This window comes from Vicia villosa, linkage group LG5 (assembly GCF_029867415.1).
Source record: "Vicia villosa cultivar HV-30 ecotype Madison, WI linkage group LG5, Vvil1.0, whole genome shotgun sequence".
In the NCBI taxonomy this organism is placed as follows: Eukaryota; Viridiplantae; Streptophyta; class Magnoliopsida; order Fabales; family Fabaceae; genus Vicia; species Vicia villosa.
In genome coordinates, this window is record NC_081184.1 from 128,464,092 (window position 1) to 128,482,408 (window position 18,317).

The 18,317-nt window shown below is 33.0% G+C and overlaps 2 protein-coding genes across 2 annotated transcripts; both read left to right on the top strand.

Moving 5' to 3' along the window:
• Positions 1 to 9,713: 9,713 nt before the first annotated feature.
• LOC131607303 (casein kinase 1-like protein 2) lies at positions 9,714 to 11,955 on the top strand. Its single transcript, XM_058879317.1, has 6 exons — positions 9,714 to 9,879; positions 10,428 to 10,521; positions 10,833 to 10,894; positions 10,988 to 11,051; positions 11,132 to 11,216; positions 11,308 to 11,955. Exons 3-6 carry the CDS (start codon positions 10,873 to 10,875, stop codon positions 11,482 to 11,484), a joined length of 348 nt encoding a protein of 115 aa, XP_058735300.1. The 5' UTR covers positions 9,714 to 9,879; positions 10,428 to 10,521; positions 10,833 to 10,872; the 3' UTR covers positions 11,485 to 11,955.
• Positions 11,956 to 13,483: 1,528 nt separating this feature from the next.
• Positions 13,484 to 15,277, top strand: LOC131605410 (2-C-methyl-D-erythritol 4-phosphate cytidylyltransferase, chloroplastic-like). Its single transcript, XM_058877768.1, has 7 exons — positions 13,484 to 13,497; positions 13,591 to 13,651; positions 13,789 to 13,881; positions 13,981 to 14,036; positions 14,354 to 14,433; positions 14,517 to 14,599; positions 14,940 to 15,277. The coding sequence occupies exons 1-7, from the start codon at positions 13,484 to 13,486 to the stop codon at positions 15,057 to 15,059; spliced, it is 507 nt and encodes a 168-aa protein (XP_058733751.1). The 3' UTR covers positions 15,060 to 15,277.
• Positions 15,278 to 18,317: the final 3,040 nt, after the last annotated feature.

Below are 18,317 nucleotides of genomic sequence, written 5' to 3' on the forward strand. Positions count from 1 at the left end.
CCTCATATTGCTAGTCTAATGACTATATAGTGCTCACCACTAGGTTTTTCTTGTCTTTGGTGATGCTGGATCGTTGAGATCGCATTGTATTTCCCGTTTTTGGCTAATATAGTACTTTATTTTCCAAAAAAATAAATAAATAATAATAATAACAATAATAATAATAAACAAAATAATAATAATTAAAATAATAATAATGATATTAATAATAATAAAATTAATAATTATAATTATATTTTTAATATTGAGCCATAGCAATAAAAAATAAAAATAAATAATAATAATAATTATAATAATAATAATAATAATGATGATGATGATGATAATAATAGTAATAATAATAGTAAATATTAAATTATACAAAATCATTTTACCAATAAAATTAATTTTAAATATTAAATTATACAAAATCATTTTAACAATCAAATTAATTTTAAATAGAAAATAAATAAAGAATATAAATAAGATTTTATAATAAGTAATATATTATATATTAAATTGACACAATATTAATAATAAAAATAATAATAGTAATATCAAATTAATTTATAATAGAGAAGAAATAAAAAAACATATATAATATTTTATAATAAGTAATATATTATTTATTAAATAGACACAATATTAATAATAATAATAATAACAAAAATAATAATAATAATAATAATAATAATAATAATAATAATAATAATAATAATAATAATATTGAGCCGTATCTATCAAAAATAAAAATATAATTTATAATAGAGAAGAAATAAAAAAACATAAATAAGATTTATAATATATAATATACTATTTATTAAATTGACACAATTTAATAATTAAATTAATAACATATTATAACAATAATTATTTTTATTGCACTTACTAAACATTAAATTAGTAACAATTATTATTATATTTAATAATAGTTATATTATATTAAAAATAATTATTAGTATATTATGGTTACTATTATAATAATTTAACACAAATTTATACTTATAAATATAAAAGTGTTTAATTTTAAATTTTTGATCTCATAGTTATAATACTTTTATCATAATGCATATAATAATTAAATATTATTTTCGTGCTATCATTTAATTATAATTAAATATTATTTTCATGTTATATTATAAAAATAATAATTATTAGTATATTTCATTAGTATTTTAACAATAATTATTCTTATTATAATTACTAAATATTAAATTAGTAATTATTATTATATTTCATAATGGTTATATTATATTAAAATAATTATTAGTATATTTTGATTACTAAACATTAATATTTATTTAATGCATTAATTAAAATTCAATATTAATTATTCCAACTCATTACTCCACCACTAATTTCTATGTACTCAAACCGTTCAATCAATAAAAGTTCCAAAAGTGTCAGAAGTGGGATTCGAACTCGGGACTTCTCGCTCTTATACCTCTTACTCTCAAATCCTTACCAATTGTGCCATGTCCAAAAACGGGAATAATCATTAAGTCACACGTGAGAGCTCTGCTAGGGTTTCAAGGTTTTGTCAATGTTTGAACGGTCAATTCCGGTGGTGCCACCGGATCCTCCTTCTGGCCCCATACTAGAAAGAATAATTACGTCTGATAAGCAGGAGAATGCTGGCAACATGAGCATGGTGATGAGGGTGGATGCACTGGGGGAACGGAAAGGAAGTGTAGTTTCGTACAAAAACATTGTTACAGGAGAGGAGAGTGATGATCATATGAGTGAGGAGGTTGAGGAGGAAGAAGAAACAGATCAAGATGAACATGATACATCTGTTGTTGATCTCCAAGGTATGAAGGTAAACGAAGTTAGCATCGGAGGATATGATTGTCCGGAGTTTGTTTTGTCGAAGTATGAAGAATCACGTATGCATAGACCATGGAGGAGAGGAGTCATTGTTAAGCTTCTAGGGAGAAAAATCGGGTACAAAGCTCTGGAAACAAGGTTGAAGCAAATGTGGGTGCGAAAGGGAATCATCAATATCATTGACGTGGGAAACGATTACTACCTGGTAGCATTCACACATGAGGATGATAAAAATGTTGCATTGGCTGAGGGACCTTGGTTTATTTACGATCACTACTTGACAATGAAGGAATGGTTACCGGATTTCCAACCTAATAGTGATACGATAGTGAATGTAGCCGTATGGATCAGAATAGCTGGACTGCCCATTGAGTATTATGATCCTAAATTTCTTCATTTCGTGGGAGATAGGGTAGGAAAGACAATCAAGGTGGATAAGAACACACTGCAACAAGAGCGTGGCAAGTATGCTCGAATATGTGTGGAAGTGAACATAACTAAGACTCTCTTGGCCATGTTTACAATCAAAGGAAGAAGGTATAATTAAGATCGAATATGAGGGGCTACATCTGCTATGTCTCAAGTGTGGTAAATTTGGTCACTACAAAGAGGGCTGCCAAAGTACCATTAAAGGAAAAGAAGTGAATGTCCATGATGGTAATATGAAGATGATAACAGGAGGAGGTGATGGCAATCCAAATCCACAAGCTGTACAGAAGAGTCTGGATGTGGGGGGTGGACCTTGGCAAATCGTCCAGAAGCAACGTCGAGGAAGGAAGATGCCGGAAAACCGGAGGAACAATACTCCGGGAGGTATTACTGAGAAAAATGCAAAAATGGTATCGGGATCGAGATTTACCTTTTTGGGAGATAATGAATGCGAAGTTAGTGGAGAAAAAAATATGGTTGAAAATGGACGTGATGCTATTAAGGAAACAACAGTGCCCCATACAGGAAATAGTGATGAGGGATTAAAGAGCAATGATGAGAATTTAATTGCCTCCTTAAAACTATTAGATGTTCAAGATAAGGATGCTACAGCAATAAAGGCAGGTGATGGTGGGACCAGTCTTCAAACAATCACCGACAAAGGAAAGGGAAGCATGATAGAGAATATCAAGAAACGTAGTACTAAAAGTAAAAAAGGTAAAATAATGGGAGACAAACTTGCAACGCGTGGCGCCAGTGGTTTTATAGAAAAAAAGGAAGAGCCAATAAGGAATAAGAAAATAGAAGGACTATATGGAAGAGACAAAAATCTAGAATTTATGGGGGACAGTATAGTTAACATGCATGCAATAGATGCTAATAGCCAAGGTATCACTAAGGAGATGGTGGGAGAAACATGGAAACAGAGAGCTAGAAAACTCCAAGCAACAAGTAATATAGGGCAGCAGCATAAGTTTCGAGCCTTTAACACACTAGAAGAAGAGAGACCACCAGATATACATGCCATGGAAAGGGAGATAGAGGAAAGTATTGGGACAGATGCTGAGACAAGTAAGGATCAAGTAGAGGAAGAGGATATTCAAAAGGAGAATGAGGTTGAGTATGTCCATGAGACACCTGAGACTTGCTGAACTTTAAGGGGATGCTCTTCAACATAATTTCAACTTTATGATGATGATAAATCATAACATAATAGCTTGGAATTGCAGAGGTGCAGCTGGTAAAGACTTCTATAGATATAGTAAGCATTATGTTGATATCTATAAACCCTCGATCTTTGATTTTATGGAAACTCGGTGCAATCCAAAAAAAGTTCAAACAACTCTATCTAAACTAGGATATCAACACTGTATATATGTTGATAATAATGGTTTTTCGGGAGGAATTGTTGTTGTGTGGAAAGATAATACTTTGAACATTACTTTATGTGCCAAACAAGATCAATTCATTCATCTCAATGTGGAGGATGAGACTGGAAAGCAGTGGCTATTGACAATTATCTATGCCAATCCAAATAATGTTCACAGGAAACTCTTATGGGATCAATTGAAAGTGATAGCCTCGAATGTCCAGCTACCTTGGCTACTTGTAGGTGATTTCAATGATATTGCTCTAGCTAGTGAAAAGAAAGGAGGAGCCTCGGCAGTAGGACAAAAATGCAAGATTTTCAGAGATAATATAGAGCAGTGTAATCTTATTGACTTGGGAGCTAGTGGACCTATCTATACTTGGAGGGGACCAAAATTTCATGGTGGTCAGCGAATATACGAAAGATTGGATAGGGCGCTAAGTAATGCAAATTGGAGATTATCATTTAGTGAGGCACATGTTAAAGTGCTTACTAGAGTGATTTTTTCCGATCATCACCCAATCATGATCTCTCTGCAGTGTCAACATGGTGCAAGAAACAATAGACAGTTTCGGTTCGAAAGTGCATGGATGGTTGAAGCCAATTATCATGATAGAATCAAAGGCATTTGGAAAACTAAAGTTGATCTATTGGATAACTTACGACAGATTGAGAGTGATGCAAAGAATTGGAGTTGCAATACCTTAAATCATGCCATAAGAAGTAAAAGGAAAATCATGGCTCGGCTGAATGGAATTCAAAAGAACATTCAAGAAAGACAGAATGTGAGAGCCTTGCTGAATTTGGAGAGAAAGTTGCAAAAAGATCTTAGTGTTATTCTTGAACAGGAGGAGCTGATGTGGTTTCAACGATCAAGATCCAAATGGTTGGCTGACGGAGACCGTAATACAAAGTACTATCACCTAAAAGTTGTTACAAGAAGAAGAAGAAATAAAATTGTAATGCTAAAGAATGATGAAGGTATATGGGTAGAAGATGAGGAGCAAATAAAAACTATGGTTAATGCTTTCTACATTAACTTATTCAAGCATAATAATGTTTGGAAAAGCTGGCAGTAAACGAAAGTAACTTTTCCTAGTCTTGATCTTGAGGAAATTGCTATATTGGATGCTCAGATTACAAAGGCAGAAATTAAGCATGCTATTCATGATATGAAACCATGGAAGGCTCCGGGACCCGATGGATTTCCTGCTGGCTTTTATCAAAAATCATGGGAGCTAGTGGGAGATAATGTATGTCAGTTTGTACAGAAACTTTGGGAGAATCCAACTGCAATAGCCACTGTTAATCAAACAAATATTTGCTTAATTTGAAAGGTTGAAAATCCTACTTCAGTGGCACAGTTCAGGCCGATATCCTTATGTAACACAATTTATAAGACAATCAGTAAGATAGTGGTAAGTAGACTGAAGAAACATATGAACAAGTTGATCTCTCCATTTCAAACTGGATTTGTACCAGGGAGATTAATTCATGAAAATATCCTTATTGCTAAGGAAGTATTACATTCCATGGAGAAAGCGAAAGGGAAGAAAGGATACTTTGCTATTAAAGTTGATTTATCCAAGGCATATGACAAGCTGAGCTGGGATTGCATATGGAATGTGTTGAACGAAGTTGGTATCCCGGAGCATATGCGTAAAGTTATCATGCATGCAATCACAAGCGTGGAGACAAATGTGAATTGGAATGGTACAAGGAATGAGTATTTTCGGCCTCAAAGGGGTATTCGCCAAGGCGATCCTTTATCCCCGTATTTATTTGTGCTATGCATGGATAAACTATCTCATTTAATAGAAGATGCTAGCAAGTGTGATAAGTGGAAAGGCATTAAAGTAGGCAGACATGGTTTGACGATGTCGCACCTTATGTTTGCTGATGATTTGCTCTTATTTGGTGAAGCCGACAAAAAGCAGATGCAATGTGTTATGCAAATATTAAAGGAGTTTGGCGAGATGTCGGGGCAAGAAGTTAGTAAAGGCAAGACAAGCATTCTTTTCTCCAAAAATGTATCTCGTAGTACAAAAACAAGACTGGTGCAGCTGTCTGATTTTAGAGTTACAAACAGCCTTGGAAAATACCTTGGTGTTCCTCTTAGTGGCAAGAAGTTGTGGAAACCGGAGCTACAATACATTGTAGATCAAATTGCGATGAAGCTTAATAGTTGGAAGCGGAATAGTTTATCTTTGGCAGGACGGATAACTTTGGCTAAAAGCGTCATCGAAGCAATACCTCTTTATCCGATGATGACGAATATGATTCCAATGGCGTGTATCGATGATATTCATAAGCTGCAGAGGAAGTTTATATGGGGTGATAGCCATGATAAGAATCACATACATGCTATAGGATGGGATACTTTAACCACACCAAAGGATCTAGGTGGAGTAGGGCTAAGAGATCTCCATAAATTAAATATGGTGTGCCTAATGAAGTTGAGCTGGAAAATGTGCAGTGGCTCGAAGGAGCTGTGGTGCGAAATCCTGCGTAAAAAGTACAAGGTCCAGGATGACATGAACATTAACAGCGCTCAAAATTCTGAATCAAGCTTGTGGAAAGATCTCACGAGTTTGATGCCAATCATGAAGGAAACAGGAAGGTGGACGGTGGATAATGGTTCGAGTATTCAGGCATGGAGTGATAATTGGTTGGGAGCTGAATTCTGTTTGACCAATTCTGACATTACAATTCCGAACAATCTTTGTGGAGCTCGAGTGTGTGACTTAGTTGATCAACATGGAGAATGGCATTTTGATATTTTACAAAACTGGCTTCCTGAATACTGGATTGACAAGCTTCGTTCTTGTGTTCCTCCGTGTGGCGGAGAAAACACTGACGTGTTTTATTTTGCAGGTACTGGAGACGACAACTTTTTAGTTAGAGAGATGTTCCGCGAACTTGAAGGCTATAACGATATAAGCATTGATGATGAATGGAAGTTGATTTGGAGGTTGGAGGTTCCGGAGCGATGTCGAAGCTTTCTATGGTTGCTGAAGCATGAAAGGTTGTTGACTAATTTAAGCAAGAGTAGAAAAGGATTAGGTGATGCAGGGTGTCAACTTTGTGGTGTTGTTTGTGAAGATATTTTGCATGCTCTTCGTGATTGCTACAAGATAAATCACATATGGAAAAGTTTGGTGCCTAGTAACATATATGAAAAATTCTTTGCTGCTGAGCTCAAAGAGTGGATTACTATAAACATTAAATATCGTGGTGTTCAAAATAAGGAGTGGAAGATTGTTTGGGCCATGACATGTCATGCTCTGTGGGAGTGGAGAAATAAGGAAACTCACATTGAAGGATTTGAAAGGCCTTATGAATCTATCATGCATATTCTAAAGAGGAAAAGTGAGTATGCTAAAGCTCAGCAACTTTATCGATCCTTGGAGGGAGATAGAAGAAACGTGGCAGATGGTCGATGGCAACCTCCAGCAATGAACATGGTAAAGATTAATACTGATGGAGCTAGAAAGAGCAATGGGATGGCTGGTTGTGGTGGGCTTGTTAGAGATCATACGGGTTCGTGGAAAATTGGTTTCTCTAAATATTTAGGTGAGTGCAGTTCTTTACTCGCGGAATTCTGGGGTGTGTTTGAAGGACTTAAATTAACCAAAATGCTTGGAATGCAAAGGGTGGAAATGAATGTGGACTCGATAACTGTTATAAAGGCCATTGAGGATGGTGTAATACGACAATTAGATTGTGTTACCATTTTGCGGAATATCAAAAATCTTATTGAAGATCATGAAGTGGTTATTATCTCTCACTCATACAGAGATGCGAACAGAAGTGCAGATATGCTAGCTAACCATGGGTGTCTGAACAAGGTTTCTACTATTTTTGATCAGCCGCCTCACTTTTTAAGTCGCTATCTGGAGGATGATGCATTAGGAATCTTCGGCTCGCTTGAGCTTTCGGTGTAGTTGTTTTTTTTCTGGGCCTCGGCCCTCCTTTCAACCAAAAATAAAAAATAAATAAATAAACGTTCCAAAAAAAAAAAAATCTCACGCTTAAATATTTTCTAACGTTTCACTTCGTTTTTTATTTTTATTTTTATTTGTTTTCAATTCTATATTTTTTCAATTACCAATTCCAAGAACTGCAACTCCACTAATTAATTATATTATTGCATCTATTCACATTATCACGATTTTAGTACAAATACATCTACTACACCTATCTATTTTTTTATATTCTCCAAAATTTTCAGTAAGGTATCTAATTTTTTTTTCTATTTTTCTTCTTCATCTTATGCCTCTCTTTTGATTTTTAATTGTTTTATCATTTATTTTTATTTATAAATTCTATATATATATATATATATATAGAGAGAGAGAGAGAGAGAGAGAGAGAGAGAGAGATTGCACCGAGATTCGTCAGACTTTTGGTATAGAAGTTTTTGAATTCCTATTTTGCTTGATGAAAAGGTGAGTATTTTATTTGTTGTTTATAACATATCATGTGTTGTATTTCATATTTTACCAAGTTATTATATTTTCATTTAATGATGTAACTTTTTCAGTGCTCAAAACCTTCAAGCTTCAGTTAAATCGGCACTATTTGGTGATTTTAAATCATCTTAAAGAGGACTCATATTATATAAATTTGAATTCGCTACACTCTATTTTTTTAATATTAAAAAAATAAATTTTTAATCATAAACTTCTAAGAAAAAAATTTTATAATTGTTTGAAATGAAAATTTGATTTATATTTTTATAATGTTTTGAAATTCAAAACTAAAATTAAATATGAATTATATGACTTCACATGACCTTGATTGTGTGAGAGAGAGACTAACATCTAGATTGGTCTATATTTTGAATTTGATTTCATATCAATATTTTTTTTGTTTTTGTCTTTAACAATGATAGCTATATGCGCGGGCCCTTGGCCCTCCTTGTTGATCGAATAGCGTACACATGAAACAAAAGATATTTTTTAATTTATTAAACTAGAAATGATTAATCAGGTAGATATGTAAAATACACTGATAGTATGATAATTTGACCGCCATAAAATTTGAACACTATTAGAAATACACGTATTACCTGCGGAATTTCCTGCGGAAAATATTCCGCAGGTATACCTGCGGATTTTCCTGGGACTTTATTAAAATAAATAAATTTTCTACGGATTTAGATTTGGCAGCAAATTCCGCAGGAATACCTGCGGATTTTCCTGCGGAATTTATATTTTAAACCAAATATTTATCAATCATATAAAATCCGCAGGTAATTTCGCAGGAAATATTAAATTTTATTAAAACCAAATTGTAATACAAAATCCGCAGGTAATTCCGCAGGAAAACTTCCTGCGGTATTACCTGCGGATTTTACATATTTCAATTTTTAATAAAATTAATCATTATTTTTTCAATTTTATTTATAGTGGTTTTTTATTTAGTTTAATTTTACTTTTTTATCTTAATTTTTTTTATGTTATTAATTATTTTTATAATGTATTTTAGTTAATATTTATTTTTAATTTTAATCTTAATTTTTAATAAAATAAATAAATGGTATGTAGATTTTGAATTATATATATATATATATATATATATATATATATATATATATATAATTTTTCAACTTATTATATTTTAATAATAGGATAGTTTTATAAAAAAAAATAAGTATTTAATGAAAATACCCTGACAGTGTAAAGAAGTTTTACACTGTCAGTGAAATCTAAACCGTTAAATTATATAAAAAAATTGACTTTTCCTTTTAATTAAATATAAAGTATTTATTTTTAAGGGTTGTGATATATCGACCGTGTGAGTTCAAAAAAATTTACACTGACAGTGCAGTACCTTTAAGTTCAAAAAATAATAGGTATGAAAGTTTTTCAAAAATAAAATTGTAAAAATTTAATTTGATGGGAATTTATATTTTAAAAAATAAAATTGTAAATGTTTAACTTGATAGGAATCGAACCCACCTTTTAAATCAATTAAATGCATTATGTGAACCACTAAGCCACTACACTGCTTTGTTCGTTTTTTAGTTACATTAATTTATTTAACAAATTACTCACTCTCACGTTTAAACAATATTCAAAAACCTAAGAAACCACCACTCACTCACTCTCACGTTGTAGCTACTCAACTTCAAACACCTAAAAATCACTTCGTTCTTCTCTTGTGTTCAACCGTGTTCTGTTGCCATCACCGCATCTTCGCCGGTGTTTTGTTGCCGCAATCTCGTCGGAGCCTAGCGTTGTGGTCTTCTTCATCTTCACACTTCAACTCAGGTATTCTCTTGACATTATAAACATTTCGTTCCTCGGAGTCCCATCACCGCATCTTCACACTTTAATAAGAAATACCAGTGCTATCAAGTTATGGCTTAAGCTAAAAATCAATTGAAATCATGAATGTTACAAGAGTTTCAGTTTCCATAGCTAGGGTTTTGTTCCTGTTTTTCTGATGTGGTAAATTTGTTCCTATTCATTTCTGAAATTAGATGATTTTAAGTTAGGTTGAATATAAACTTATGTGATTTTTGTAAACAAGGTGTTTGTTGAAATGATTTTAGTCTTAGGCTTCAAAGTTGTTGTCTTGTAACTGGTGAAGGGCTTAAGGCTCTTGGTATGGCAGTGAGTAATGGTCTTGAAGAATTGGCACTCATAAACTCTGATGTGGTTGAAAGGGAGAAAGTATTGCTTGCAACTTTGGGTCAACTTAGTTGTTGTGTTCATTGGAAATGATTCTGCTCTATTTAAACAATAACCTCTACTCATTCTATCATTTCCATCTGCAATTTTAAATGACCTGACAGTTATAGGTCCATCTTCTGCAGGCTCTTTCTGCCCCTTAAACAGGAGCTTCAAGGAAATCACCACCTTTTGCTTTGATTGCTTGTAGAAAGAAGGTTTTTCAGTCGCAATTAACACGTAAGGTCTAATTCATGTTGGTTATTCATTTCCATGTTGGTTTCTTGCATTCATTTGGTTGATTTGAAGGTGAGAGGCTGTAAAGGACTCACTAGTGTGTATATTAAAAGTGTAATATATGCATACTGTTTTAACACTTCCTCTTACTTTAGTTTCTGATTTCTAGATTCTACTAGGGTCAGGCTATGAATCTTGTCGGCAATATTATCAATTTTCAGTCATTTATTCTAAGAGTGTAGACCTGGCTGCTACTATTTGAAAATAATTTTTTGAGTTGATTTGTCTACTCTGTTCAATCATCAACACTGCAGGGAAAATAAAAATTTGACTGGAACTGCAAGATATGCTAGCATGAATACTCACCTTGGCATTGGTATGTGTTATGACCCTTCATTCAACTTGTATTCTGAATGATTAAATTTTGCTATCTAATATTGCTTCTATTTCTCTGATGATTGATGTATAGAACAAAGTCGAAGAGATGATTTAGAGTCTCTTGGTTTCGTTTTGATGTACTTCCTGAGAGGGAGGTGATTATTACTTTCCACCTATACTTTGGTGTCTGCCAGCACTTTGTACTTTATCTTATTTATGTTTTCTTTGTTTATAGTCTTCCTTGGCAGGGACTTAAAGCAGGAAACAAGAAGCAAAAGTATGAGAAAATTAATGAAAAAAAGGTTTCTACATCGATTGAAGTGAGTTAATTAAATTGTTATTCAGTCTTTATTAGTGCTTATATTATCTACTCCTTCATGGCCTATACTAAGAATTTACTGCTTATTCCAGGCTTTGTGTCGGGGTTATCCAACAGAATTTGCATCATACTTCCATTACTGTCGCTCATTAAGGTTTGATGATAAGCCAGATTACGATTATCTCAAAAGGATATTCCGTGACCTGTTTATTCGGGAAGGTTTGAAATTATTATTATATAGAAAGGATAACTTTTTCCTCATTTCTTAAGTTTATAATTTATAGCTGTTCTAATTGAGATTATTTTAAAATACTATTTGATCTAATTTCTTCTTTTAAGGAGAAGAGAAGATAGTAAGTATGTATGGTCCCTATTTTCGAAGACAGTGACATACACTATTTTAAGAAACATGTATATATGGTCCCTGCTGCACCTTTGATACTGAGAGAAAGAAAAAAACTCAATGGATTCCAAATTTGATGGGCCTACAAATTGAATTCATCAGTTATGAAATTACCTGTTTCTGGTGCATATATATTTCCTTGATTAAAGTGTCCTATCAAATACTGTTAGAAGATCTATTAGAAATATATTTGGTTTTGGTTGAAATATTAACTACTTAAATAAGGTGGACTAAGTTTTATTCTAAATGTGTTTCTTTTGTAGTAACTTTGATTTGACATTGTTAAAGGTTGTGATTTTTGTTTGTTTGTTTTGATTTGTGATTTAACAGAAACAAACAAAATTGGCCCAAGATGAGAACCTTTTCCTAGAAAACATTCTACGGCTGCTACTTCAAGAATTTTTGGTATGTTAAACTGTTGCCCGTGTTTATAGATTATTCTTTTTTATTATTTGATAGTTGAATATGTTTATAGATCTTAAGCTAAATTTTTTCTAGGTTAGCAGCCTAGGACAATAATCAAAAGCTTAATGCAAAATGAAAGCATATCCCATATAATATATTTACTGTTGAATTAAGTAACTTTGAAAAGTTTATAATCATCACATATAGCTAGCTTTGTTACTGCCCTTATAATTTTTTCTAATAAATATGATTGAGGGAATGGTTGTTCTTAACTACATAAGCCCATAAGTGTTTGCCAACTACACTAGTAAAGTTACAACCGACAAAATTGAATGAGTAGAAAATTTATATAATTTAATTTGTGGTAGTCAAGTATATAAGCATGTCACCAAAATGTCCTTAATAAGTAACAGAAATATAAATAAATAGCAGTGTTTCAGTTTATAGAACTAGATGTTTCAGTTTATAGACTCTGCAGGGTTTTGAAAATAAATAAATAATACTGACTCTGAAGTGGTTGTTGCTTTATAATGTTTCATAGTAAATTGGGCTATATGAGATGTTGACTCTGATAGCCTGCATGGAACAGTCATCAAGTATTAAGTTTTATTTGAAAGCAACTTGTTTCTTTACAGTCATCAAGTATTAAGTTTTATTTGAAAGCAACTTGTTTCATCTTATGATCCATTGATATTATTCTTCAAATGCCAACCAACACCCAAAAAAAAAGCTCGGAAGAGAGCTTGGGGAAGTATATATGTATGTAGAAGATGGAGGAACATATGTATTATATATATAGTAGTTTATAGAAAGAAATTAAGACGAAGATTCCTGTGAATAGAGTGTAAAGGAAGTGAGGGTTTGGGTGGGGAGGCTCGAAAACTTAGGCAAGTGGGAGGGAGGGGTAGTGAATGTCGTTACTTGTATTATCAATAAAATCAAAGTGGATATATTAGAAAAGTAGCAAAGGTGAGAATACCATAACAGGTTTTTACAGTCTCTTTTATGACAGACTAAGATCAATAAAGATTCTTATTATCATGTAGTAATTTATTTTCTTTATAGTTAACGTTAGTTGATTGTTAATAGAGAATATGATGAGTCCTGTTTTTCACTACACTTCCACTAGTGGATGTTAGGCTTTAATTTCACAGAAAAGTCATGTTTTGCATTAAACTTCCACTAGTGGAGGTTGGGCTTTAAACTAATAGAATAAGGATGGTCATCCTTAAATGTGGAATTTGAATGATCAAACTTTTCTTGTATAAATAGAGCATCATGCTCCATTCCAAAATCAATCAAAAACAGATTCACATTATATAAATTTCTGAATCTATTAATTGTGAGGGTGAACGTCTATCAAAGTGGAAGGAAGCACATGGTTTAAGCTAAGGAGATAAAGTTGACCCAAAAAATTTTCTAGTCACGAATATTAAAAAAATCTAGATATCAATTATAAAATGGTCCATACAATGTTTTCATCTCTCAATTTTTGTTACCCCTGTATAGTGATACATTTAGTATATCTTTTGGTTATAACTAAATAATAACGTGATGTTAACCTTAGGATTCTTGTATATTGTCATGCAGATGAGGACAACAAGAAGGATTCTTCTATATCTATTATGGTTTGTTTCATGAATTCACTTTGATCGGGTTAGTGTCAGTGTCGTGTCTGGTATATGTGTCTCTGGTATGTGAAACTCGTAGCTTCCAATTATTGAGATGAATAAACTAAGAGGTTGAGGTGTTTTTGTTTTCTTAGGAGAAGGAGAAAGATGCTGAGTCTGATGCTGTTGTCAAAAACAGAAGCGTTTCAGCTGTCTTGCTTGCAGGAGGGAAGGGCAAGAGGATGGGAGTATGATTTCTATCTTTTGTTACTAGTATTTTGATTTTTCTTCAAAATCTATTGCATGGATCAGTTTCTTGTGTTTATTATTTGTTTGTACAATTGTAGGCTAATATGCCAAAGCAGTACCTTCCTCTGTTGGGTCAACCCATTGCACTCTATAGGTAATAATCATGTTTCCATCTCATTTTCATAATAACTAACAGATATGTTTATATGTTTCCTGCATAATAAAATCGTGGTAGTAATAACTAGGACCGTGTTGATTTTCAATGTACATAATCTAATGTCTTTTTATGCGGAAGGGGGCATCATTGCATTTAACAGCAAAAGAAAGAGCATGGTTCTGAGATATATAGTATAATATACTATCCTGTATTCATTTTATTTGGCTCGTATCTTCACTCACTTTATGTGCTTCACAATGTGTTTCATTTTTTTTCAATATAACTTAATTAGAGAATCTGTCAATCCGCTGCAGTTTCTTGACTTTTTCTCACACGCCTAAAGTCAAAGAAATCATTGTCGTTTGTGATCCTTCCTACAGGGACATTTTCGAAGGTTTCTTCTTTCTTCACTTTGGTTTATTTCAAAAACGATGCCTTTCGCTCTTGCTATTAATATTCTGTTTTATTATCCCTCAGATGTGAAAGGAAATTCCCAAGCAAAACTCAAATTTGCACTGCCAGGAAAAGAAAGACAGGATTCTGTTTACAATGGCTTTCAGGTATGTGCTGTTTATTTTTATTTAATTCTGCGATTAAGTTATCTTTTCATGCATTTTCTTTAGCTCAATTTTATATTAGTTGAGGCCAGTGTTTCTTTTCTTACCTCTTCCTTCCAAACAATGATGATTAGCTGTATGTGAAAAACCTGTACCTTGCCAAACAATTTTCTCAGATACTTTGGATAACTCAAGTAAATATAGATATACCTAGGCCAGACTATCAGAACCACTGAATCACATTGCTAAGTGAATCAATCAGTGATGGGATGTAACTAAAATTCTAATCACTTATTTATCCCTTTTACACTCCTTATATATTCATAGTTACCCTTCTTCACAGGTTATTGATTCTAACTCTGAGCTTGTTTGCGTCCATGATTCTGCAAGACCTTTGGTGCTACAAGGAGATGTGAAAAATTTTGGTCCATATATATACATGATAACACTAAACACTAAATAGCCAAAACCCCCCACTATTCATTTTACAAACATTTCAATCTCACCTCACTTTCATTATCACAATCTCACCTCACTTTCAGTATCACATACCAGTATTAATGTAGAAAATACAGCTGATTAAATGTAATAATATACTGTATATGATTATGTATCTCACATATATACATGATAATTAGAATTGGTCCCTATTTGTACCAATTTTTATTCATTACATGTTAATTTCTGGCACATGATTTGTCTTTTGGAGAAAATCACTGTTGCATAACTTTAGTGATTGTATATATTGTTTACTCCCTCCGTTCCTTTTTAAGTGTCGTTTTAGAAGAATTTTTTTGTTCCTATTTAAGTGTCGTTTTATAATTTAATGTTATAATTTGTCATTTATACCCTTATTTTCTCAATAACTCCACCTCAAATTTTTCAATTAGTTATTGGAAAAAGAGAGTGTATGATTGAATTTATTTGAAAAGAGAAAAATAAATAAGGGTATAATAGAAAATGTAACTCTAATAATCCACTATCTTGGTTGAAGAGCTTTTTGCTAAAACGACACTTAAAAAGAAACGGAGGGAGTAGTATTTAGTAGAAGCAATACATATCTAGAGACTACAAAATTATTAGTTTTTAATTTTTAAACAATTTTCCTGCGGATTTACCTGCGGAATTTTCCTGCGGATTTATCTGCGGAATTACCTGCGGAACTTTCTGCCGAAAATATTACCCACGAAGGTTTTAGCTGGGGACAATAAACCGCAGGAAAATCCGCATGTAAAGTGTTTCCTGCGGAAATTTAGCTAAAATCCGCATGTAAAGTGTTTCCTGCGGAAATTTAGCTAAAATCCGCAGGTAAATCCGCGGGAAATTCCAGTATTTCTAGTAGTGGAAACATGGGTGAAAATCTTAATACTTGAATGTAAGTGACGTTGTTGATATTAGAAAAAAACTGATATATTTCAGTTTTATTTTACAAAAAAAATTAATTTGTATTAATTTACTTTAATTATTTAATTTCTATTTATTAGGATCACAACTACACAAAAACCATTTTTTTCTCAAAAAACTGGATTTCTATAGAAAATCTGTCAAAAAATTGGTAGAGGTTATGAGCGTTTTTTTTTTTTAAGCAAGTTATATTGAAAGAAGAATTAAGGATTCTCAAAAACTGTTTATAAAAAAAGACAAGCCAAGGCTCAAACAAAAAAGAATATTACAATCCAATTGAAACTTACGATAAATAATGCAAAAGATTTTTGTTAAATTTGTAAAAGTTATAATTGAGATGAATAATTATGATTGACCATCTCCAAACCATTGCCTTGATGTTCCACACCACATCTAGAACATTCCAAAAAACATTGTTAAAAATAATATTGTTTCTAAGAATCCAAAGGATCCAACAAGAACCTAACCAAACACTTCATTGCCTCTTTTCACTCCTTTCCCTTTACAAAAAAAGCTCCACCGCAAGAAATTATCCATAAAATTTTCAGATTCGAAACCATCGAAACTAATTCAATCGGCCACCTCTTTCCATACCAAACGCAAAACATGACAAAGCAATATAGAATGACCTAAAGATTCGTTTGATATTTGATAAAAAGTGAACTTTTGATCAACATCAGATATAGGCATACCCCTAATCGACAAAGAATCCCTAGTTGGAAGTTTATTAATAAAACACCTCCAACCAAAAGTTTTAATTCTCGAAGGAACCTCCAAATACCAAATCATTGAAAGAGCTATATCAAACTTGTTGCTAGGTCCCAAAGGAGTATGGAACATACCTGAAAGACCATAGAAAGAACTAAGAGAAAAAATAGCCCCCACGTCCGGAGACCATTTCACTCTGTCTGTGCTGGTCGAGATAGGAATGATCCCCTATAGAAGCGAGTGCAACAGCCGCTACTCCTCCACTGCCGGACCGGGAGACAAATTTTCCACCCCTAGATCCCCCATCTCCATGCTACTTCTTCCCAAAAACCCATTATAGTTACTGGCACGAATTTTAACGAGGACAAAGAGTTAGGCAGAGGAAACTTCTCTTCCGATTCTAAATCGGTTTTAAACCACTTCTCACTGTTAAATTGGTTTTTATAACAAGTGGTTTGGTTTATAAACCAAAACTATAAAATATGGTTGGTTCACATGATTTGGTTCACCATGCACACCGCGCCACATCATATCACACTTTAAAATAGACAGCAATAAAAGAGACATTCAAGTTTAGATATACTTATCTCTTTATTTTACTATATAAAAGATGGGTGATACCCTGATCTTTTAATTCTGCTGATCATAAGATCATGAGTTTGAAATTCAATATGGATTTGTCGGCGTTGATAGTTGCAGCTTCCAATATGGCGGCAACATCGACTTGGTTTAGCTCATTTGCACCGGTAGGATTCAGAAATCATATCATATTGCAAATTGTCAGAAATTGAATTCATCTCTATACTTGCATTTCCTTACAAGATCCTTACATGTTCAAAACACAGAACCAATATCACAAATCAAATGCTTTGATCAGAACTATTTGTAACATACATGAATGAAAGTAACTATACTTATCTTTTAGTGTCAATGTTGCTTTGAGACCAAAGACTCTCATGGCAGGATCAGTGTTGCCAGTTTTCGCGTCCATAGGATGTTACCAATCTTTAGCATGTTGAGATATTAGATATAATCTAAGTTGAGTAATCCAAGCCCAAGTCCAATTAGGGTTCGTTAGCCTACTTATGATACAAGTTAATTGTATATAAATAGACATAGTTTGTACAATTCAATAATAGAATTCTTATTTTCAATATTCCCTTTCTTTCTCTCCTCACTAAAAGTGCCTCACGCACTAACAAATTGGTATCTAGAGCTCCGGTTAGATTCCTGGTTGTGATTTGAAGAACCACATGTTAGAGATCGTGTTTCTGGGCTCATGGGTTGCTGTTAATCAATCGATATGAAGATGAATGGTAACAAAAATTTTCCAAACTCCATTCCAACTCTTGACGGAAAGAATTGTCTTCGATGGAGAAAACATGTGCAATCTCTATTTGGATTTCATGAAACCCTAAAAGTGGTTACTAATGGTGAACCTGCTCTTGGTGAAGATGCAACCGACGAGCAGAGAACCACCCACAAGGATGCCAAGAAAAAGGATTGCAAGACGCCATTTTACATCAAATCGGTAGTTGATGCTGCGAATTTCGATAGAAAGTTAAGGTTGTAGTGGTTGCTTAGTTATTGCTTTGATTGTCTTATGCCC